The sequence below is a fragment of the Ursus arctos genome, unplaced genomic scaffold, assembly GCF_023065955.2.
Source record: "Ursus arctos isolate Adak ecotype North America unplaced genomic scaffold, UrsArc2.0 scaffold_26, whole genome shotgun sequence".
NCBI classification, from domain to species: domain Eukaryota; kingdom Metazoa; phylum Chordata; class Mammalia; order Carnivora; family Ursidae; genus Ursus; species Ursus arctos.
In genome coordinates this window covers 11207659-11231565 of record NW_026622941.1, presented here as the reverse complement: position 1 = coordinate 11231565, position 23907 = coordinate 11207659, and the positions used below count along the sequence as shown (strand labels likewise).

General features: G+C 37.0%; 3 protein-coding genes across 4 annotated transcripts; 2 read left to right on the top strand and 1 right to left on the bottom strand.

The window, feature by feature from the left end:
• The first annotated feature begins 7189 nt into the window (after positions 1 to 7189).
• LOC113257881 (taste receptor type 2 member 42-like) lies at positions 7190 to 9597 on the top strand. The gene has a single exon (XM_026502415.4). The coding sequence runs from the start codon at positions 8650 to 8652 to the stop codon at positions 9595 to 9597; it is 948 nt and encodes a 315-aa protein (XP_026358200.1). The 5' UTR covers positions 7190 to 8649.
• A 2348-nt stretch (positions 9598 to 11945) lies between these two features.
• SMIM10L1 (small integral membrane protein 10 like 1) lies at positions 11946 to 23548 on the bottom strand. 2 transcript variants are annotated; one of them, XR_008961542.1, is made up of 2 exons: positions 21004 to 22023; positions 11946 to 12252 (listed from the first exon to the last, which is right to left on the bottom strand). XR_008961542.1 is itself a non-coding variant. In XM_044385231.3 (1 exon), exon 1 carries the CDS (start codon positions 22027 to 22029, stop codon positions 21601 to 21603), a length of 429 nt encoding a protein of 142 aa, XP_044241166.2. In that variant the 5' UTR covers positions 22030 to 23548; the 3' UTR covers positions 17956 to 21600. The 2 variants fall into 2 exon arrangements, 1 of the variants encoding a protein (XP_044241166.2); XM_044385231.3 differs by lacking the exon at positions 11946 to 12252 and having other exon boundaries at positions 17956 to 23548.
• On the top strand, positions 12331 to 15161 carry LOC113257882 (taste receptor type 2 member 42-like). The gene has a single exon (XM_057318819.1). The coding sequence runs from the start codon at positions 12416 to 12418 to the stop codon at positions 13352 to 13354; it is 939 nt and encodes a 312-aa protein (XP_057174802.1). The 5' UTR covers positions 12331 to 12415; the 3' UTR covers positions 13355 to 15161.
• Positions 23549 to 23907: the final 359 nt, after the last annotated feature.

Below are 23907 nucleotides of genomic sequence, written 5' to 3'. Positions count from 1 at the left end.
AAACTCATCATATGGCTCACCTAGATTTTCTCCTATGTTTTCTTCCACAATTTTTTAGATTTGTGTTTTACATTTAGTTTTTGATTTGTTTTGAGTTAATTTTTGTGAAAGGTATAATGTTTATGTTTATGTTCTTTTTTGTTTGTTATTGCATATGAATATCCAGTTGTTCCAGCACCACTTTTTGGAAAAAGTATCCTTTCTTCCTTGAATTACCTTTGATCTTTGTCAAAGATCAGTTGACTATATCTGTGTGGATCTGTTTCTGTCCTCTCTATTCTGTTCCAATGATCTATGTGTCTACTTTTTTCTCAATACCATGCTGTCTTGATTGCTGTAGCTTTATAGTAAGTCTTGAAATCAGAGTCAACTTTGTTCTTCTTCAATATTGTCTTGGTTAGTCTATATCTTTTTGCCCTCCATATGAATTTTGAATGTGTTTATTAATAGCTACAAAGTAGCTGGGATTTTGATTGGTATTGCATTGGATCTATACATCAAGACTCATCAATATTGAGTCTTTCAATCCATGAACATGGACTATCTCTCCATTTATATAGGTATTCTTTAATTTCTTTCATCAGAATTTTGTCATATTCTATATATTTAGCTATCTTTCCATTTTAAAGTTTTGGTTTGTGCTCCTCCTGAGAAACATCATAGGAACTAGAAATCATTCTCTCCATCTAATGCTCATAAAGCTAGACACTGAAATTGTATTTTTATATGGGCTTTACTGGAACTAAAGTGTTATTTCCTTAACATTAAGTCCCTTTTCTAAGACCTGTTAATGCAAAGCTTAAGCCTCAGTCAATCAGATTTATGCCAGCCACAGAGGTATCACACTAAAGTCACAGACATTTCATACGAGGGTCCTAGAAAGCTTCCCTATTAAGGCCATAGAGGTTCTCACACTAAGGCCATAGAGGTTCTCACGCTAAAGCCACAGAGACCTAGTAAGGTCTTGGAAGTCTCTCACTAAAGCCACAGAAATCTCATACCAAGTTCCAAATGTCTCACTCAGTTTCACTTGCCGTGAAACTGGCTTAGAAACCCAGGAATTTTTGTGTGACTCCCAGGAAGATTATTCAAATTTCAACACATGGAAACTGTAGGGGTTTTCTACAAATTTGTTCTTGTCCTTTGAATACAGTGAAAACCACTGGATTATCTCATGTTGCTCTTTATGCTTTATCTACCAGACCAAATAGAGATTATTAGTCTGCCTAGTACTGTCAAAGTCTCTGGTTTGTGATGATGGGATGATGAAGAGTCCCACAGGATCTTTTGTTTATCTGATCAGTTTTCAATCTTTGAACTTAGAGTATCAATTTGTACCCAGTTCTGCTCTGGTGGTCTCACAGTAAATAGAAATAATTATTACATACTTTCTGGTTCTGGATCTGAGTAGTGACGACTGTTAATAATAACTAATCCTTGTATATAGTTTAGAAGTTTACAGGGCGCCTGGGTGGCACAGTTGTTAAGCGTCTGCCTTCGGTTCAAGGCCTGATCCCAGCATTCTGGGATCGAGCCCCACATCAGGCTCCTCCCCTAGGAGCTTGCTTCTTCCTCTCCCACTCCCCCTGCTTATGTTCCCTCTCTCGCTGGCTGTCTCTGTCAAATAAATAAAATCTTAAATAAAAAAAAAAAGAAGTTTACAAGCATTTTTACCTATTCCATCCACTTTAATCTTTAATTTTGTGACTTAGGAAACATTTGCTCCATTTTAAGAGGGACTATCCACAAAACCCATTAGTAAGCTGTTAAGTACTAAATGTACTTTATTTCAGTAAGAAAGCTGGTCTCAATTCTAGGGACCACCCAATGCTTTCCATGGTACTCTACATCTTGCCCTGCCCTTTTACTCTTATGATTTTGAATGTGGAAATGTCATCAGAATCCCCAAAGGAGGATGAATAAATCAAAATGCCAGCAAATATCAAGATCTTGTGGCACTGAAGGGAGATGCAGTTCCCTGGTTGACTCACTTGAAGGTGTGGGGCTTGGTCTGCTGTATCGGATACAAAACCTAATGAGAAAGTGGCATTTAGGACACAGAGGGTGCCTGTTCCCCAGCTAGGAGAAAAGAAATTATACATTCCATTTCAAATATCTTCCTCTGGGGTGCCTGGCTGGCTCAGGCAGAAGACCATTAGAGTCTTGATCTCAGCATTGTGAGTTCGAGCCCCATGTTGGGTGTAGAGACTACTTAAATAAATAAAGTTAAAAAATAATAACAATAATAATAAATTTAAAACAAAAAAACCCCAAATATCTTTCCCTAAGCTAAGCTTTTGGGTCCCTGTGGAAAACAAAGAAGAAGATAATATGCTAAGTGTCTTGCTACGCCATAAAAAGAGGCACAACATAGGTATTAAAAGCCCAGATTCTGGAGCCAGATGATCTAGGTTTGAAACCCAGGCCATAACTTACTAGCTTTGTGATTTATTTTTCTTATCCCCAACTCTGATGTGTCAGGATTTTCCCCCACACCACTAAGCAATTCTCCAGTACCAGCTGGGTATCCTAATGGTCAACTCAGTTTTGATGCTTTCAGTCATAAGATAAAAAAGGTCTGAGGATCTAATGTGAAAGATAGTGACTATAGTTAATAACCCTCTTTGTATAAGTGGAATTTGCTGAGAATAGAACTTAAATATTCTCACATACACAAAAAAGATAAATATGTGAGGTAATGGGAGTGTTAGTTAACTAGTTGAGGAGAATCTTTACAATGGATTCATATATAAAATCAGCACAACATATACTTGAAATATTTTACAATTTTGCATGTCAATTATACCTCAATAGAGCTGAAAAAAAGAAAAAGATCTGTTTGCAAAAATTCCCATAAAGTTAAAGCAAACATAATAACAAAAATAATACAGTGGGAAACATTTGTGAAATGAATTGCAGATAAAAGATTAATACACTTAGTATATATGAAATTCTTATATAATAGAATTAGACCTATTTAAAAACCTATGGTGTTAAGAGGTAATTAATGATAATGAAATATTAATGGCCAATTAAATAGAGAAAAGATTCTCAACCTCACTAACAATAATAAAAATGTACATTTAAGCAAACTATTTTCTGCATAATGATCATACTGGCCAAGATTTACACAAATGGGTATACTCAGTGTTGAGGGTATGGTAGAACAGTCACTTAGATTGTTGTGGGAAGGAAAATTTGGTTTATTCTTTCTGGAAAAGAATATGTTTCAAAATGTAAAAGGTAAAAACTTTCAAAAGATAAAGGCAAGGAAAATCTATTCCATATAGCAACATATTTTAAAAAGGGGATTACAGGGGCGCCTGGGTGGCTCAGTCGTTAAGCGTCTGCCTTCAGCTCAGGGAGTGATCCCAGGGTCCTGGGATCAAGCCCCGCATCGGGCTTCCTACTGGGAGCCTGCTTCTTCCTCTCCCACTCCCCCTGCTTGTGCTCCCTCTCTCGCTGGCTGTCTCTCTCTCTGTCAAATAAATAAATAAAATCTTTTTAAAAACATAAAAAAAAAATAAAAAGGGGATTACATGCATCCCCCAACAAAAGTTGAAAAAGATGGGCATAGAAAGTGTTTTTCTTTAAATCACTACTATATACTGTTACTGAGACACACCTGGATTAACAGACACACACACACACACACACACACACACAACCTGAAAAGAAACTGTATATAGAGAATATATTCTTAGGTAAAAGAAAACAAAATGAAAATGGGCATAAAAGTAGAATTCCAGCTAAATATATTATAAACTTTATTCTCAGGCCTCTCCCTCTGCTCTCTTTCGTTTTTCTCACATATTGTCTGTTAATTGACAGAATGTATCCAAGCTTAGAGGACTGGGACACATGCTTAACTCCCTTCCCTTCCCTTCCCTTCCCTTCCCTCCCCTCCCCTCCCCTCCCCTCCCCTCCCCTCCCCTCCTGTTCTAATCGATTACCAGTTCCTGACACTGCATTTGGTCTCTGAAGAGATATTTTTACAATCCATGGTCTGATTTTTAATTAAGCAGCTATAGAACAATATAGGTATGGTTTTTATTATGATTTTTTGATGATACAGTGATTATCTTCTATTTGTGACCAATGTTTCAAGTCAGGCTGTCTGTTGGTCCACTCCAACTGCGTTACGGGACAGGGATGTGGTTATTTTCAGCAAACCTTTTCAGTTCCTTCCATCACTGTAGAAGATATTTTGTGACTTTTAAAAACAATTGTTACAGGATTGATTTTTGCATGTGTGATGATATCTGCTATGGTAACATCTCATTCGCCAACTCGGAATTAGGCATTGATATGTAATTTTGCATATTTTCTGAGACCAACTCATATCCATGATTCTAGTTGTGAACTAAAATGTGTGTCAATTTCTAAAGAAGAGAAAATGAAGACCAAGCCGGTCTTTAGAGGTTTAACTATGATACCTTTATGACCACAGATTTAGATCATTTAAAAAAAGAGAGAGAAAGAAAGAAAGAAAGAAAGAAAGAAAGAAAGAAAGAAAGAAAGAAAGAAGAAAAGCAAAAACAAACAATAGTAAGTAACAGCAAATGCTGCTGATCAGATCCATGCCCCACATCGGGGGCAAGGGTGGATATGTGTTGAAATCCCATAGAGTAATTGCAGGGATTTAGAGTCTATTTTGATAAACCCAACGTGTGTTCACATTGTGCATTCTTAACACCATAAGCATTTAAATAAACCCTCATATATTGGGTGCTTGGGACCAATAAAAAAGATCAAAATGGCACCAATGGCCCAATCTTCCAGTCTCCCATCTCCTCAGCCAGATTGGAGGGTTGCCCATGGGGTAGATACAGTAGATCCAGTTTAAAAGTGACATAGTGTAAAATGGTTCTGTAAGGACTATGTCTGAAGTATTTTGGATCCATATCTTTCTAATCTCTGGGAGAGCCGCAAAAGTAAGGCTAGATATCACAGTTTCATTTTAATGAAAAAAAAATTTTTTTTAACATCAGCTGTGTTATAATCCATGAACAGAGCTCTTCGCACCTCCATCTGCTCCTGTTCGTGGAAACCAATCCAACTTTGCTCTAAGGCCTCTTTCTCTATGGCATAATTACTGTTGGCTCTAGGAACCATATTTAATAAATCCAACCTTTGTTTTTTGGGGGATGCACACAGTTAATTTTAGTTAATTTTATAAAATCAAGTCAACTTATACCCATTATTTAGATCCAAGTACTTTCAATGAATACTAAGATACTGTAGAAGAAAATTCCAGTTGTAGAGTCTAGCATCTGCTTTACTTTTCGTTATCCTAACCACGTTTTGATAACTATAAATAGCTTTAGATTATCTTCCATAGTTAAAGATACAGACACAAATTTGTTAGGCAAAGAAAATGCAAAAAGAATGATAGAATATCAGTCTGTATTTGCACGTTAGCAAACAAGAGAATATCTCCCCTTATTTCCTCACATGGAAAATTGCACTCTATAGTATGGTTAAGAGAAACAACACAAGGGACTGGACTAGATGAAAGGAACAGAGCTGATTATTCGTGGAGATAGAAACTGCCCGTACAAAATTGGAAGTGGTTGCTTTTCAACTGGAGACAAATTCATGACCTAGATATGAAGCAGGAAATTTTAATATATTTGACAATGAAGTCAGAGAATTTAACGTCCTTGGATGCATACCTAAAATGGGAAAATGTGCAGAATAATGGTTTAAATTTTTTAAAAACACAGAGGCTTTGATTATATCTAGTGTGTAATTAATACATATTGGCTGAAAAATAGCTAAAGCCATTTCAGACTTTTTAACATTCTCCACAAAGGTGTTGCATACTTTTTTGTGTGTGTGATTTATTCTTGATACTTGATATTTGTTGAAGTTATGGAAATTTCTTTTTTTTTAAAGAATATTTCATTTTAACTGTTTGTACATGGTATGAAGAAATGGAACAGATTTTTGCACATTTATTATGTGTCCAGAAACCTTGTAAATGGATCATATTTTAACAATGTATTAAAGAAGCCTTTTGGATTTTCTGTGTAATCTCAATCATCATCTATGAATAAGGTCAGTTTTGTTTGTTTTGTGCTTTACAATCTTACATCTTTTATGTCATTTTCTTGCCTTACTGTGATTGGTGGAAACCTCCAAAAAAAACCAGACATAGTGAGATGTTTTTAGCTCATTTGGTCCCAAACTCAGGGGGAATGAATTCAGTGTATTCAGGAAAACTCCAGGTTTTTGTACATATTTTTATCAGGAAAAAGCATATTGCATTCTATTCCCAGTTTGCTAAGAACATTTGTTATGAATAAATGTAGATTTATACTAAACTTTTTTTCCTGGCATTTCTCCTTTAATCTATTAATGTACTGATTACCTTAATTGGTTTTCTAACGCTTCATTATTGGGATCTCATTGACAGGGCAGTTTGGCTTCTAATCAGAGCTATTCTTTCTATACTAAGGACCTCCTTGTTACCTCCCTGTAAGAGACCCTTTTGTTAATATCAGGAAGTATTGGTTATTCTCTCTCTCTCTTTTTCTTTCTTTGTTTTCTTTTTTCTTTCTTTCTTTCTTTCTTTCTTTCTTTCTTTCTTTCTTTCTTTCTTTTTTTTGGTTATTCTCTCTTTTTAACATTCCTTGTCCTTGGTTGCTTTGATAAACCTTAGCCTCTGGGTTTCCCTTTTCTATCTGACTGCTTTTTGTCTTTGGTTTCTTTATCCTCTGGTCTTCCTCAGGGCCTTAGAACTCATCACCTCTTATGAGATCAAGTATGTGCTGATAACTCCCAAATCTCTGCTTATAATCTAAATTTTTTTTCTGAGCTGCAGTCACAAATACCCAAGTGCCTACCGCATCTACTTGGATGACTTAACAGATACTCCAAAAGTGTTCAAAACAGAACTCACCATCCTCCAACTTTTCTTCTGTCTCCCCACTTTGCTTCTAAACCTACTCTCCCTCCAGGGATTCCCTCAGGTCCCAACACTGCATGTATTCAGGTGCAAAAGAAAAGCCTGAATGTTCTGGCTTCTCTTCCTTTTTATAGCCCCAAATCCATCACTGAGACTTACTAATTTTACCTCCTAAATGCTTCTCACAGCCATGAATTTCTGTTTCTAGACATTAATCTGGTCAAAGCTATCATTCTCCTATTGAAAATACTACTACCAAATTTCTTTATTTTCCTTCAGCCTTGCTGTGTCCAATAAGTTCCTTCCTTCCCTCTCTCCTTCCTTCCTTCTCCCATTCCTTCCTTCCTTCCCTTTTTTCTTTCTTTCTCTTTCTTCCTATAATTTTAAATATTTGTCCTAAATTTAAAAATTTGTCATGCAAAATAATTTACCAGTAGTTCATTATCTATCATTGTTATTAATATACACACTTAAAAATTAATAGAATTTAATTCAGGAGTGTGACAGTAATGTTGAAAAGAGCCAAGTATTTTTTTTTAAATGATTTCATTCATTATTTTGGATATTGTCTGGCAACACCTGAACACTTAATGCCAAGACACAAAATTTGTAACTTTGAGTTCATTTCTGATACATTGATGGCTTTTGTCAAAATCATCGTTCCTAGAATACAGAACAGATACTGTTGTTTACTATTTCCTTATTTAATCTGAAATGATTTTTTTACCGATTTTCTGTCTATTAAGGCTGAGTGGACAGCATTATGTCTCTGGCCAAAACAAATAGAACAAGTACAAAGATAAAGAGCAAAACTGGGGAATATGTTTAATTGTGGACATGTCACTCAGAGATGCCTGAAGAACATTTAGATTGTAATTACAGTAAATTATCAGTGAGAAGACTTTGATTTCAGAAAAGTAATTTGGGTTTTGCTGTCTTTTTGTATGTTGTTTGATCAGTCCAAAATATAACTTAGCAGTTCCCTCATGAAATTCTAATTATCTATACAATCCAAGGCAAATGTCCCTTTTTTCTCTTTCCCCAACAGTAATGTTTGTACTTCCCTTTTTGGTGTTCACATTACATTTTATTCTTCTTATTGTTTCTTTCTGTGTTTTCACTATTTTATGGATTTCCTAATGCTTTTTTTTTTTTTGGCAGTAAACTATATTGCATTTAGAAATGGGTCTGACCTATAGCAGGCTCTCAAGATATATTCACTGAATTATAACTAAATTTTAGATCACATTATTTAGATTTAAATTTTTTCAGAGCTTTCTATGAAAAACAACTAAAATATTTGGATCCAAATGGTATAGGTGATTTTTTTCACAAATCAGTGAAAAAGAATCTGACCCATATTTGCATGCTAACGAATTTGACTTTAACCTTGTAATCATTACCTCAAGTGGAAAATTTGAATCCTTGGCAATCATAAATAGGAACACAAGCTGTTTGGTTTGGAAATTAGTAGCTCTTTCAGATAAATAAAAACATCTTCATGAAAGTATGTGAGACGATACACTTTAAGATCGTCTGGATTAAGATCGGCATTACAATAAAACAGAAAGATTTTGTATGTGAGACTGTATCCAACAGCAGGAAGTCCTGCTTAGGATGGGAATTGCAATAAAGGCAGTGAAGATAACTATCAGAAATGGATGCTATTCTGAAAGCGTTTGACTATAAACATATTAATGAGACAGAATTAGAAATTTAGATTTTTTTTTTCTGTGGAAATGTTAGCTGGTTTTGATATAATCTTTCTTACACTGTCGACAGCAGAATTCATAATTGGAATGTTGGGGAATGTGCTTATTGGACTGGTAAACTGCTCTGAATGGGTCAAGAACCGAAAGATCTCTTTAGCTGACCTCATCCTCACCTGCTTGGCTATCTCCAGAATCACTCAGCTGTTGGTGTCACTGTTTGAATCATTTATGATGGGACTAAATCCACCTTTCTACTCCATTTACAAACTGGCGAAACCTGTTACTTTGCTTTGGAGAATAACTAATCATTTGACTATCTGGTTTACTACCTGCTTAAGTATTTTCTACCTCCTTAAGATAGCTCAGTTCTCCCATTCCCTTTTCCTCTGGCTGAGGCGGAGAATGAACAGAGTGATTCTTGCAATTCTTGGATTTTCTTTGTTGTTTCTACTGTTTGACTTTCTATTGCTAGAAGCATGGAACGATTTCTTCTTGAATATCCACGCAATGGATGAAAGTAATCTGACTTTATTTATGAACGAAAGTAAAACTTTCTATATTAAAAGCCTGATTCTTCTCAGTTTTTCCTATATCGTTCCTATTGCTCTGTCCATGACCTCATTGCTTCTTTTATTTCTGTCCTTGATAAAACACGTCAGGAATCTGCAGCTCAACTCCATGGGCTCCAGGGACTTCAGCACCCAGGCCCATAAGAGGGCCATTAAAATGGTGGTGTCTTTCCTCTTCCTTTTCACAGTTCATTTTTTTTCCATACAATTGTCAAATTGGTTGCTTTTTTTATTTTGGAACAAGAAGAACACAAAGTTTATTATGTTGACTTTATATGTCTTTCCCTCAGGCCACTCACTAATTTTGATTCTGGGAAACAGCAGGCTAAGACAGACAGCCTTGAAGGTACTGTGGCATCTTAAAAGCTCCCTGAAAAAGGAAAACCAATTTCATCTTTACAGATAGACCTTCCAGAGCCTTTCCAACGATGAAGACTTAGGAGTCTTTGAGGATCAATTTCACTTCTACCGGTTTTTTTTCTACTGGGTTCCTTGAAACATTGTTGAGCATTATTGAAATTTTCCCTAGAAAACGTTGGTTTTGATGATAATTGATTCATGGTCAGCTGATATAATTTTAAAAGTATTCACTTTTGTTTAAAATATTGGTTACCAATATTTTAAAATCTCAAATATCCTGTCAAAGAGAATCTAAATCATTTAGTTTTATACGCAACAAAGTTATGTAATTGTAACTCATATGTGGGGGAAGAGGCATGTAGTGTTTTAGAAATCGAGATAAATTACAAACTTCACTAGGTAGTTCACTAGGTAACTATAGCAAAGTTAACTGAGCAACTAAAGTCATAGGTGGGAAAAACATGACCTCGCAGCTTAAAGGTCTAATTTTTTTTTTGTGTGTGAAAAAGCTTTTCATTGTCATTAGAGGTCTTGTTGATAACATGGGGATGAGATGTTGGAAAATAATATTCACAGGGCAAAATAAAATAAACTGGAAATGCATGCTTATAATGTTAATCTTAATTTGAAATCCCAAATCATAAACATTTTTGATGTATCTTGACACTTATTAATTTTGCTAAATTCTAGGATATGCAATATTATTTTCAGAGTGGCCGATACTGATATTTCCACCATGCTATGTAATAGAATTAAAAATACAAAAATTATTCCATAATTTAAAATCACACTTGTTGCTACTATAAAAAGATCATAATTACATTTTGAGAATGATTATGCTTGTGTTTGTGCACATATATTTTGTTGCAATCTGATTACAAGAGTTTTTAGAGAAACAAATAGAAAACAGGTCAATAAGGAAGGCATTGAAAGCAAAATTTATAATAACACCGTATGTTTAGTGTAAATGTTGGATCATATGTATATGGTGCTGTTTTGACTAGAATAATCTACATCTAGATAAGGTAATGACAAATTGTAAATAAGGTAAAGGGTAGGAAAGTTTACTATAAAATTTTGAATATGATGGTATAGATTACATCATACAGATGCTATGCAGGTATGTACAATGGAATTCTTTATAAATAAAGACTTCTTAGGGTTTAGATGTATTCTTTAGGTTGTGTTAAAGAAACAGAAAGTTGTAACTGATTGATGATAATGGGCCTTGACTCCCCTTTGCTGGCCTCCAGGCATCCTGTTAAAGCCTGTCTCCTAACACAGCTGCACCTCGGCTCTGGTGGGGAAGAGTCTGTGGGGGCCCACACAAGTAGTGAGGGCCCAGGTGAGAGCCTCGGGCATTGGTAATCCAAAGCATCACTACTGATAGTCTGAGAACAACAGGAAACAGGTCATTTTTAACCAGGGTCACAACTGGCTGAATGGGGAATGCATTGTCGGAGGGCAAGTGGGCAAATTCCTGTCTTATGCCTGGAGAATCTTCATAGATTTGCAGCTTGTGGGTATAAAGGTTTTTGACTGAGTTTAGAAGGAACTTTAAGGCATATATCAAGGAGTTCTCAGTGAGTGCCAACAATATATCCCAGACCAATTAAGTCAGAATCCCTGTTGTTGGCTCACAGGCATCAATATATATTAATATATTAATAATTAATTAATAATAATGTGTATGTACATACACACACATATACACATACCTAAAGTTCTCTAGATAAGAAAGATAACCTTGCGGTCAAGGTTGAAAGATCATTGTATTGAAGTTACCTGTTTGTCAAAACAAAAAACCAAACTGTATTTTACTGTAACTTAATTTTTGATGAGACAAAGGCTTTAACCAAAAGTAGAATTAATGAAAAGGAGAACCTCCCTGCCACTCCCCCACTCGTCCATTGTTTTTTTTCCTACCATATTTTTTTCTTACTATTTTTTCCCTCTCAGCTGACAAGAGCTTATTTAGAATCAAATAGGCAGTAACTTATTGAGAACAAAGCTCAAAAATCCAGAGTAGAGTAATAGCTCAAATAGGTCTGATTTTGGTGCCTTGGCATACGCTTTTTTATCATTCTGGAAAATGATTTCCATTTGTATCTATTTCTTCAAGAAACCCAAAGAAGCTTCAAGATCCAAGCTAGTTGTCACTCTCCTTATAAAACCAGGATGAACTATTGACTGTAGATTTTGTAACACACCCCTCTGAGTTGCAGTTACATTGCAGTCAAACTTTTGTCACATTGAATAGTCATAATTTACTTAATGTTGCTTTTTCTAATACTCTGAGAGCTCCTTAATGTTGCTTCTCTTTATTATACTTACTTCGTCTACAATAGTATCTGAACTATTATGGATTTTATTGAATGGAATACACGAATACTGTCTGTATTGGAGAGATTTATTTTTAGACAATTCTATTAAAATTAAGAAGCCTGGATCCAAATGGTATTTTCAGGTGAAAAGGAATGTGCAAATCAGTGTAAAGAAATCTGTCTCATATTTGCATGTTTGCATGTTGGACTTTATTCTTCCGGATGTCCTCACGAGTGGAAAACTGCTGTCCATGCCAATGATGAGTGGGGACATTTACTGTTTAGTCTGGAAATCAGACGCTGATTGGAAGTTATGTTAAAGTTTTTCATTTAAATCTGTGGGACTGGATCTCCTTGCGTATACTTCAGACCTACAGCTGGAATAAAAGAGAAGGATATTTTGGGAAGATAAGTGAGACGGTATCTGAGCATTTTTCATATAGAAGTGAGGAGTATCAGACTGGATTTTATTCTACAACATTTTGACAGCCAAAAAATCAGCGAGACGTAGGACTAACTTTCTGGATTCTTTCTACAGAAATGCCATCTGGAGTTGAAAATGCTTTTCTGATGGCGGCAACAGGAGAATTCATAACTGGAATGTTGGGGAACAGTTTCATTGTACTAGTTAACTGCATTGACTGGGTGAAGAGTCAAAAGCTCTCATCAGCTGACTGCATCCTCACCAGCCTGGCTCTCTCCAGAATCGTTCTTCTTTGTACAGTACTATTTGATTCGTATTTTACGGTGTTTTGGGCACATCTTTATGCCACTGACAAACTAGCAAAATTCATTAATATTTTTTGGACACTGAGCAATCATCTAGCTATCTGGTTTGCCACGTGTCTAAGTGTTTTCTACTTCTTTAAAATAGCCAATTTCTCCCACCCCTGTTTCACCTGGCTGAGGTGGAGACTTACCAGAGTGCTACTTGTACTTCCACTGGGGTCTTTATTCTTATTGTTTTGCAACTTTGAATTATCAGATATATTTACTAATTTCTGGGTTAATGTCTATCGAGGATATAAAAGAAACTCAACTTGGTCTCTAGATGTAAGTAAAACTCTGTATTTTAACAGCTTGATTGTTTTCAGTTTCATCTACTTAATCCCCTTTCTTCTGTCGCTGGCCTCACTGCTCCTTTTCTTTCTTTCCCTGATGAGACACACCGGGAATATGCAACTGAACTCCGGCTCTAGGGACTTCAGCACAGAGGCCCACAAAAGGGCCATAAAAATGGTGATGTCTTTCCTTCTCCTCTCCACGGTTCATTTTTCTTTCCTCCTAATAACAGGTTGGACTTTCCTTTTACTGCATAATTCTCAGGTCAATTTTGTTATCATATTATTATCGACTCTTTTTCCTTCAGGCCACTCATTTATTCTGATTTTGGGAAACAGCAAGTTGAGAAAAACTGCTTTAGGATTACTGTGGCATCTTAATAGCCACCTGAAAATGGTGAAACCTTTAGCTTCCTAGACTTTTCCAGAATTTTCTATATCCCAAGAGAATTAAATTAATGAAGAGACATTGAAGATCCATTTTAAACTTTGTTTTTCTCACTATTACTATTATTCTCACTAGATACTATTAAACATCACAGACTTTCCCCAGAATGACCTATAAACTTAAAAAGCAAGCCTCATTCATTATAACACTTGCTAGTAGCAAGAATATATTTGAGACATATAAAATATGTAATGCAACATGTATTAATTTTATATGTGCTGGCAAATATTTATTATATTCCCATGTGAGAAAAATGATTATTTAGAAATGGAAATCCCTTCCGAGTTGAAGTAGGTGGAATATTTGTACAATATTAAGTTAAAAATAAATTAAGGAATAAAAATGCTGGAAGTGCATCATCCCATAAGAACAGACATAACTTTTAATACAAAGGAACAGACTCATTATGAATCCAAGCTAGAATAGACACTACCTTTGTTGAATAAGAGAAAAATCAACTTAGCTTATAAAAAGAAACTGAATAATTATTCCTAAGTCTATACTTTATAAGGATCAAAATCGCACTTAGATACTGAGTTTGTGTGGGGTGTGCGTCTGTATGTAAGGATTATATGAAGGCTGGTATCCCTTGTCAGAGAAGACAAACACAATCAACTCAGCAGGGATAAGAACAGAAAGTTTGAAGGAGAATATTGTGTATTTGTATAAATTTTAAACATGTTTGTGTGTATATATAGTGCTGGGTTGATGTTTGTAATAAAATAATTGAAATGAGATCAAAGTAGCTGAAAATGTACACAATCTTAAGGCCAGCAGGTGGCAAAATTGTGCTTGTTTTTTTTTTTTTTTAAAGATTTTATTTATTTATTCGACAGAGATAGAGACAGCCAGCAAGAGAGGGAACACAAGCAGGGGGAGTGGGAGAGGAAGAAGCAGGCTCATAGCAGAGGAGCCTGATGTGGGGCTCGATCCCATAACGCCAGGATCACGCCCTGAGCTGAAGGCAGACGCTTAACCGCTGTGCCACCTAGGCGCCCCCAAAATTGTGCTTGTTAATGATATTGCAATTTTGAATAAAAGTGTGTTATCTAGTACTTTTTAGAAATTATAATTTAAACATATTGAACTATCAATAATGAAGAAATTGTTGTAGGGTTTTAAATTACCATAATTTTTCAATTGTAGAAGCAAACAAAAGACAAAAACAAGATAATAAATGTTGAAACATATGTGGGTTGTAAGTTAATTTTGATGGTGCACTAGGTCAAGTCTGATGCTGGGAATATAAAAACCATAAGGGCTTTGTCAAGTGTACTCTTCCCCCAGGGAACTGTGCTATGGGGTGCTCTGATGATGATGAGGGTACATGAACATACCCACCCACAAAAAGATTTAGATTTTTTTAACTTCATTCATTATGTTGGACACTATATAAGAAATTTCCTGGGGGCAGGAATCGGATGAAGGTGATCAAAAGATACAAACTTCCAGTTATAGGAAAAATACATCCTAGGGATGTAATGTACAACATGGCGACTATGATTAACACCTGCTGTACGGTAAACTTGAAAGTTGCGAAGAGAGTGGATCCTAAAAGCTCTTGAAAGTTGCTGAGAATGGATCCTAAAAGTTCTCATCACAAGGAAAAATAGTTGGTTTTTTTTTTTTTGTATCTATAGAAGATCGTGGATGTCAATGAACTTATTGTGGTAGTCATTCTGCAGTATATGTAAATCAAGTTATTATGGTGTGCAGTTTAAGCTTACACAGTGCTGTCTGTCAATTATATCTCAATAAAACTGAAAGAATTTCCTAATAATTGTCACTGGGATTATCTTACTTTGGGAAAGGTGGAATTCTAATCATACTAGCTATTATTTATATTCAGATACTGAGGATAATTTCGTTTGGAACACATCCTTTTTAGTAAGAAATTAGATTATTTTATACTTATTAGAAACAAGCATATTTAGTTTTAGTTTTTAGATTTCCACGTGTCAACTTTTAATGACCAAGATTAAAAAAAAATGTAAACAACCATGCACAGCCCTTGCTTCTTAGGAGTGGGATTTAGCAGTAAATGTCTAACTAGGATTAAGTTTTCACTTCTCATGTACTAATGTTGGAGATGAAGCTCTAGGAAGCAGGGGCCTATTCCTGGTAAGCAGCACAGAGAATGACCACTAAAAGATGAGCACTCGGTTACAGACTGGGCAGTAGCTACTGATGTACTGCCTTCTCCCTATTAAAACGATATTTTGAGATTAAGGTCCATACCTCCCTTTCCATAACAAGAGCCTGTATTAGAGACTCCAGCCACGATCTAAGAAAAGCTACTACTATCACATCTATAGCTAGTTCCATGCAATCTGGAGAGAACTGTATCTTATTCTGGGACCAAGTTATTGGGAAAATAAAATGATTGTCATTGCTTTCTTGCCAATCACTTCCCTCCAAAAGAAACTTTTTAATTGTATTTTTAAGTAATCTCTACACCCAACATGGGGCTTGAACTCAAAACTCTGAGATCAAGAGTCACATGCTCTACCGACTGAGTCAGCCAGGTGCCCCAAAGAGAAACTTTTTATAGTCTTGATGTAAAAAAATTCATTTTTTCCCCGGTTTGCCCAAATCTGAGACCAGGAGAGTTGCAAATAACCTGTTTTTAACGCCAAAGAGACTTTTGACTGAGCCCTTGCCCTTGGCCTAGTGCTTGGCCAAGACCCTTGCCCAAGCTAAGATAGTGTAGTGTTCAAGCCATATTGTTTTGAACTTTACTGAAGGAAAAGGTCCCAATGGAATTACGCATGTATCAATACAGATTTCAGGGCTGACATTGTTCAATTTCTGATGGTTTAGCTATTTTGTCCGCTGTTCTGGATTGAACTTCATGTGTTCTAAGCCAGGGACTTCCTTAACTGGAGTACAGAAACAAGGGGACCATCTTTAAAACCTGTAATGCCACAGTCCACTCACCTGTGACACTGATTAATGCTTTTTGTAGAAACCTATGCCACGTGCTAGATTACTCTCAGACTAAATCTTCATTTAAAAAATTGATCAGATGATTGGTTTGATCAATTCAGAAAAAAGTTATTGAAGGGGTTATTTATTAAAAAAATTACGGTTGCAGATGGGCTATTTTCAATTTTAGCGATTTTGGGAAACGCCAACATATATACAGCTTCAGAAGACAAGGGCACACCACGGTACTTCTATTCCTTAGCATGCTTAAACTAGTTTTAAAAATAACTTTCTTTTCCCTTTCATACAGATCTAACCTGACCTCTGAATTTTAAGGCTCCTATTAATTACATTTGACTTCAGTTTGAGATATTTTCAAGTTTTCTTTTTATCAAGTAAAAACTAGTTTCTTGAAAATAGCCCCCTTTTTCAAATAAAGCCTTTTGTTTTGTTTTGTTTATCTGTTGGCCCCACTTCTACTACTGTGCCTATGATTTCAGAGTGAAGACATTCCAGGCACAGTTATTTCATTAGCACTTTTTACCTTTTGGTTGTGACAATTTATTTCTCCTCAATTTGGTTCAGATTAAAAGGTGTATACCCAATCTATTTCATTCAATATATGAACAACCTTCATTTCTCTTTGTTCACTGATGCCCTCTACTACCTTACTGTGACTAAATCCACATACTTGATATTTGAAAGCCATGAAGATGGGCAAAACCGTCTGTGTGCTGCAGATCCCGAATTAGGATAGAACTGCCCTCAGATGTACTGCAACTGAGCTACTAAGATTTCCGTAGTTTCTTCTTATCATTTGTTGTAGGCACTCAGTACTGTCCTTGGCCTTTTGTCTGAAGAGCATCGCTGAGATTTGTATTTGTGTGGAGTGGAGGGGGAAGTGGACTTAGCAGGCTACTGAAGAATTCTTATTAAAATTGCAAGCAAGTTCCCACACTCATGGTAATCCAAGCCACCTGATGTGAATCAATTGAACCCTACTGGAAATTCTATTTATTGCAGGGGTTCCTTTCTTGGTTCACTTGCCTGAAACTTCCAAGTCTGTTCTTCAGACTATTTTCCAGGCTCAGTTTCTGCTCTGTCTCCTTTTTTTTTTTTTTTATTTAATGATTTTTTATTTATTTGACAGAGCGAGAGAGGGAACACAAGCAAGGGGACTGTGAGAGGGAGAAGCAGGCTTCCCGCTGAGCAGGGAGACTGATGGAGGGCTCGATCCCAGGACCCTGGGATCATGACCTGAGCCGAAGGCAGACGCTTAAAGACTGAGCCCCCCAGGCGCTCCCACTGTCTCCTTTTGTTCATATATTCCTAAACTTTCCATTCCCACCCCTTTATGTCTCCATGTGCTAAGTCCTATTTTCTTTTTGACTCTATCAAATCTATGAATGCTGCACCAGGAAAAGCCTCCATTAAAATAGGTTTGCAAAACTTTGTAACAGAAAATTTAGGTAAGCCTCCTCAGAGCAGTGATGGATCGTTTCAAAATTCATGATTACCTGATCTCTACTCCTTAGGGGGAAGAAAAGTGTTTCCTTTCCAATCCTAGGGATTAATGTCCTTTTCTCTATCTCCCTCTATCCCCTTCATCCCCACAAACAGGCCAAATGACTTTAGACAACAGAAAGTATAAAACGCCTGAATTTGTATTTACATATCAAATTATATTGAAAGTTTATATTCTAATATATAAAGCCCTCAATTATACTGAAGAAAAAGATATTGCCAACTATGACTCAGGTAATACTTCTGTTTGAAATTTAAGACAAAGGATTATTAAAAAAAACAGGATTATTCAGCATTACCTATACATTAAAAATACTGAATCACTCATTAAAAGTATCTTTAGGGATAAATGAGATTACTATGATCACCATTTCCCTTTTAAACTATAACACAGTCCTGATTCCCAGCATTTTATCAGTTACACTTCATGAATGTGTTTTTTCTTTATTGGTGAGTCTGTTTCTTCATGCTGGAGGGATCTCTGGACCAATCAATATTCATGATGGCCTGAAAAATCTCAATTTATGGGCAACAAAGTGGATCACCTTACTATCAGGGGCAACTCTATTTCCTTCATTGACTGATGACTATGTGTAGAAAAAACAACTAATTTGGCCCTTATCCAACTATGTTTATTATCTACGTTGCACTAGGCAATTCTCTAAGGCAAGGGATACAGCAATTAATAAAGTCTTTGGCTTCATCGATGTTGCCTGGAAGGATGGTAAGAGGAATAAAACTACTTACAAGTAAGAATAGTAAGTGGTTTAGTCAGGGCAAAATCTTGTTTTCTCCCTTGAGAGACTTCACTGAGCTATAAACGTGGGAAGAAAATGAGAGACTGGGTGTAAGAGCAATTTGAAGAATAAAGGGTAAATCATGGAGCCTTCACTCAGTTGCTACTTCATACTTGCTGATATTATATGGGCTGTAAAATTGGATAGGATACAGTATCTTCCCTCACAGGATATAGCAGGAGGATGTGATATACAGTAACTGCTAAAGTGCCCTGGTTTCTTTAGTGTAACGAAAGGCTAAGCTTAAGAAAAAAGGTTGAAGGCACACGTTCAAGTAGTCACCTGAATAGAGCATCCCAGTCCCTCCCCATTCCACACTAATGGCAGCCACATTCTTTTGTTACAAAGGGACACTAGTACTTCCAGGGAATAGTGATGCTCACCATTTGTAAGTCCCCTGGCATCATGGAATTATTTCACTGATCAAATTACATTGTTGATATTTTAGATTAAAATGTTTTAGTTCCTGCACTCTCACAGCAGTATTTAAGAACCAAGGGAAGAGATTACAGAAAACTGTCTTTTGGGTATTTTAAAAACAAAAACAAAACCCCACATCTGATAACTAATGCACAATTAGGCAAAAATAAGGCAGCCTATCAAAATGGCGTAGGTTGATATTAACACAGCCCTTAGATGGAGTAAAAGAAATTAACTCTAAAACGATCAGGGGAATCTGGGAAAAAAAGAATAAAAAAAAAGTGACATCTAAGTTTAGCTTTAAAACACAGGTAGAGTAACAACAGGCAAAAAGGAAAAAAAAAAGAAGAGTAGAGAAGAAGAAAGCAGAAGAAAGTAGAAAGAGGATGTGCTCAAAAAAAACCCTAGGAGTTTGCCTGGAAACAAGAAATTAAGGGTAGGAAACACAATTACCCAAAGCCAGACTTGGTGCTAGAGGGGGTACTTAGTTTAAGAGTATACTTGTTGGTTGGACACAGTCAGTGGAACACAAAACTGCAAACAGTTTACAAATCTTTACCTCTGCAAATAAAGGTGCCTTTTCTCTCTCAAAATCCTTCTGGAGGCTGTGTCCCTGGCCCCTAGGGTCAGTACCTTACAAATCACCTTTAGGACTGAAAAGCTCCACTGGAAAAAACAGGCATTCTATGAATTTTAAGTTTTACTCACATGTTAATGAGATAATCTGTTAGAACAAATACTATTTATTGTGTATATATCAAGCACTAAGGCATGCTTATTTTTAATTCTCAGACTGACTTTTCAAAGTAGGTATTTTATCTTCTTTTAATAGTTGAGCAAACTGGGTTCTAGGCAGATTAACGGACTCACCTAAAATCACAAGAGTTTGTATTTTAACAGTGATCTGCCTGATTTAAAAACTCAATCCCATTTTATTATGGTGGCTCTTAACCTGTGCTGTATATTTCAACTGCCTGGGGGGAACTTTTAAAAGCGAAACTTATTTGAATTAAGTTTTAATCAGAGAAATACATATACACAATAAAACCAAAATAATACTGTTAGACTGGTAGTGAAACACAGCAATCCTCCATCTTTTTTCTACCCATCTCTGACTTTTTTCTCCAGAGACAACCACTTGTTTCTTATTATAGTTTTTTTTAATCTGTTTTTACTTTTTTATTGACCTCTCTATGTTAGATCGTCTGATTCTTCCCCATTACACACACTTCTCTCCTCTCCAATCCCCTGATGTTACACAATCATTTCTTGTTGTATTAGTATTCAGTGTTTACCTAATTATGACTGACTTTATATGGCTAGTATTATTCACAACTGAAGTATGCAATGTGGTTCTTGAAAAAGTCTGAATTTTCCTGTTTCATAATGGATTTGTTTCCTTAATTTTTAAAGAAGTTGCAGACCAATTCATCCCCAGACTCTGAAAAACTATCAACCCATCTTTACATTCAAACACACCCAATACTTTGTTTTTCTTTGTGGGACACTCCACCTAACTTTATATCTCTAGGCATTTCTTACTGAATTCATACTGTTCTCCCCTACTCTCCTCCCTCTTTAATAGGATTACGATTTTAGTAACTTAATGGCATACTCCTTGTCATTTACTCTTTAAACAACAAAATGCCTTTTTCCCCATTGACAACAGACTGTATATCTCTCAACTTCCCACTTTATAAGGACACCATTATCATTCCATTTACTCTTCCCTCCCCGCCTTCAACATCCCCGTACTTTTCCATTATCACAGCTGATAACATTTCCATTCTACTTTGTAACCACAATTAAGTATTATCTCAAAAGATGAAAACCATAATCATTTACATTAATTATTATGATTATTTAAATATTAGTCACGAAGTAGCCAAGCTTAGTGCTGTGACTGGTTTTCCTTCTCGTTGGCTCCAAGGTCTTGAACTACATGCTACTCACAGGGACACTGAAAGAGAGTCCACTTTCTTACACTCTAACCCTCTGTTCAAAATCCAGCAGCATTTCACGTTGTTTGGTATTAGAAGGATGCTTTTCCTGTACAGTTGTGCTTTCTGATTGTCATTGTTTTCTCTTGTTGAAGAAATATATTGGCCTTCCACGTTTACGATCCTCAGCTTCTTATTCAATGTCTTGCTTTCAATCCAATATCTCCGAAATTTATGTTTTCTTATTTTAATTTGGACCACAAACTTGCTGTACATTAAAATTTTTCTGGAAACTTTAGTAGCCTTCCTTTTTTATAATGCATCACGTTCGTTTTGTTTTTAAGGATGCAAAGCGTCTTAAATATTGTCGTAGACCTTAACTGAAGTTCTTCGCTGTCCCGGGAAATCGCGTACTTCCTCTCTCTCTAGCCGGTACCCGCTTTCTGCCACCGCCGGGGCAGCTCGGCTAGGAACGGAGAGCGCAGCCGCAAACAGAGCTGAAGTCCTCTCGCGAGATTCCAGACTTCCGCGCTCGCAGAACCGTTTCGCCGCCAAGCGTCCTGGGAGTCGGCCATATCCTGGCCGGGATGCCGGCAGCCTAATCACGGCACTAAATGTGTACCTGCAAGCGGATGTTGAGGATTACCGAGCCTGCGACGTAGAAGTACGGGAAGTTCATGCGCAGCTGCCAGGCCAGCTCGAAGAAGGCGAGCAGGGTGCGGGAGAGCCCCTTGCAGAAGACTCCGTAGGAGCTGGGGACGCCGGCCGTGCTGGAGGCTTTGAGGGCCAAGGAAGACGGAGCCGCCGCTGTGGCCATGGACCCGATGTCGCCGTTCCCCCAGTGCTGAGCGCCGAGAGTCACCACAGGCCTCGTGGACCCCCGACCGACGGCGAGGGGCAGGGTGGGGGTGATTACACAGCCACCAGCCTCATACCTGCGCCTCCCGCTGGCTCCGTTTCCTCCCCAGCGGCGCTCTGGCCACGGCAGCAGCTGGGGCTCCGCCCCTTCCTGTCTGCCGCTGTCACTGGTATTTAGCATTTAGAGTGGTAGGTGTGGAAGGGATTATGCATATTATATGCCACACACGTTGTCTTATATATAGTCAGCCACACAGATATTATTATTTTCACTCTAAAATGAAGAAAGGGAGTTTAGTAAAATTACGTAATTTGAATTTGGCCAGGAGAACACGGTTTGTAAGGGTCAAACTCTAGATTAAAACAGGTTTGCCTGCTATGTGATCTGGGATACTAGCCAGGACTATCACCCTTTGATTTCATAAAATTAACCCTAGTATTAGGGCAAGATGAACTTCTTATAAGCCAGTTCAGGCATAAAGTCTCCGTGTTCATAACATACTATAATTGTAAAGGATCACAATCTCAGGCTATGGATTTTCCTGTGTATTAGGACTCTTTCTATTGCGAGTGACAGAAACCTTTAAGCAAAACAAAATGAAACACACATACATATGCCCATATACTTTAATTTTGGGGGGGGGGGGGAACATGTTACATGTATATACAATATCATTCCCATCCAGGTAAACCCATGAAAAGTCCAGATTAGGTATGGAAGCTTCTACCATTTCTGCATGGGGATACACCCGTGAAACCTGTGGCTAGACCCCAAAGCTTGGAATATTACTAAAATCTCCTCAACCCTGAATAACCTTAAGGTGACATCATAGTGTATCTCCCATAGCTACATACCCTTCTGATGTTTAAGTGATGCACATTTCATTACGTTCTCTGATCTTCATTATAACTTAACCTCTACACTCAGGGATTATTCAGATATGTGATTTATGATCAAGATCCTCAGATTACCTTCTAGTTCTGAAAAAGCATTGTTCACATATCCCACATCTCATCCTGCACTGAATAGCTGTAGTGACTATTTGAAGCACAATTAATGTATCCTAGAGGACCTCTGTTTCTCTGTATCCTGATGATTGGTACAAATAACATGCTATTATGAAATTTATAAAATGTAATTGTGTGTCCCCAGCTAGAATTTTTTCTACTTTGCTGTACTAATACCACCCCAGCAACATTGTGTGGACAGCCCTTAGAAGAACTGATTACCAGAGGCCCCTGGGTGGTTTAGTTGTTAAGTGTCTGCCTTCCGCTCAGGTCATGATCCCAGGGTCCTTGGATGGAGCCCTGCATTCGGCTCCCTGCTTGGCAGGAAGCCTGCTTCTCTCTCTCCCACTCCCCCTGCTTGTGTTCCCTCTCTCACTGTCTCTCTGTCAAATAAATAACATCTTAAAAAACAACAAACCCAAACTGATTACCAGTCACTTGAGACAACTTATAAAACAGAATATTTGAGAATATAAAATATTTTGAAGAGTAGTATAAGATGAACGACAACTCTGAGAACCAGGAGAAAATGTGTAATTTTAGTATACAAGTATAATTTACCCTTTCTGAGAATTGAAAAAATAGATCAAGATATTCAGGGTCACTGAAGTCATTAAGTTTGGGGATCTTCCATTTCCAACTATATAAAACTATGTGTATTCATTCTCCTCTACCCATTCTCTACTACCCCACCCCTTATACCCAGCTCTGGTTAACTCCATGAAAATCCTGTCTTTCATCCTGGGCCCATGGGGAAAATAGCAGTTATCTACTAATGTGGTTAGGTAGATGTCCTGTTTCAATGGTAAGGACTGAGCAAGTAAGAATAGCCATGAAACTCCCTCTCTGCAAAGTCAGTGCCAGGGGCTTCACAGTACCTAATGCTCTTTCGGGAGAAGCTGGGAGTTGGGGGTTCCCTCCTGATTGGTGCTGTGCAGGGGTGAGGCTTATGCTGAAAGTGTGTTTCAGCCTTTCCTACTTGTTTTGATGTGGATATATTCTAAGTTTCCCAGTGTATAGGAGTCCCTCAATTAGCCTGGATTTTTCGTAG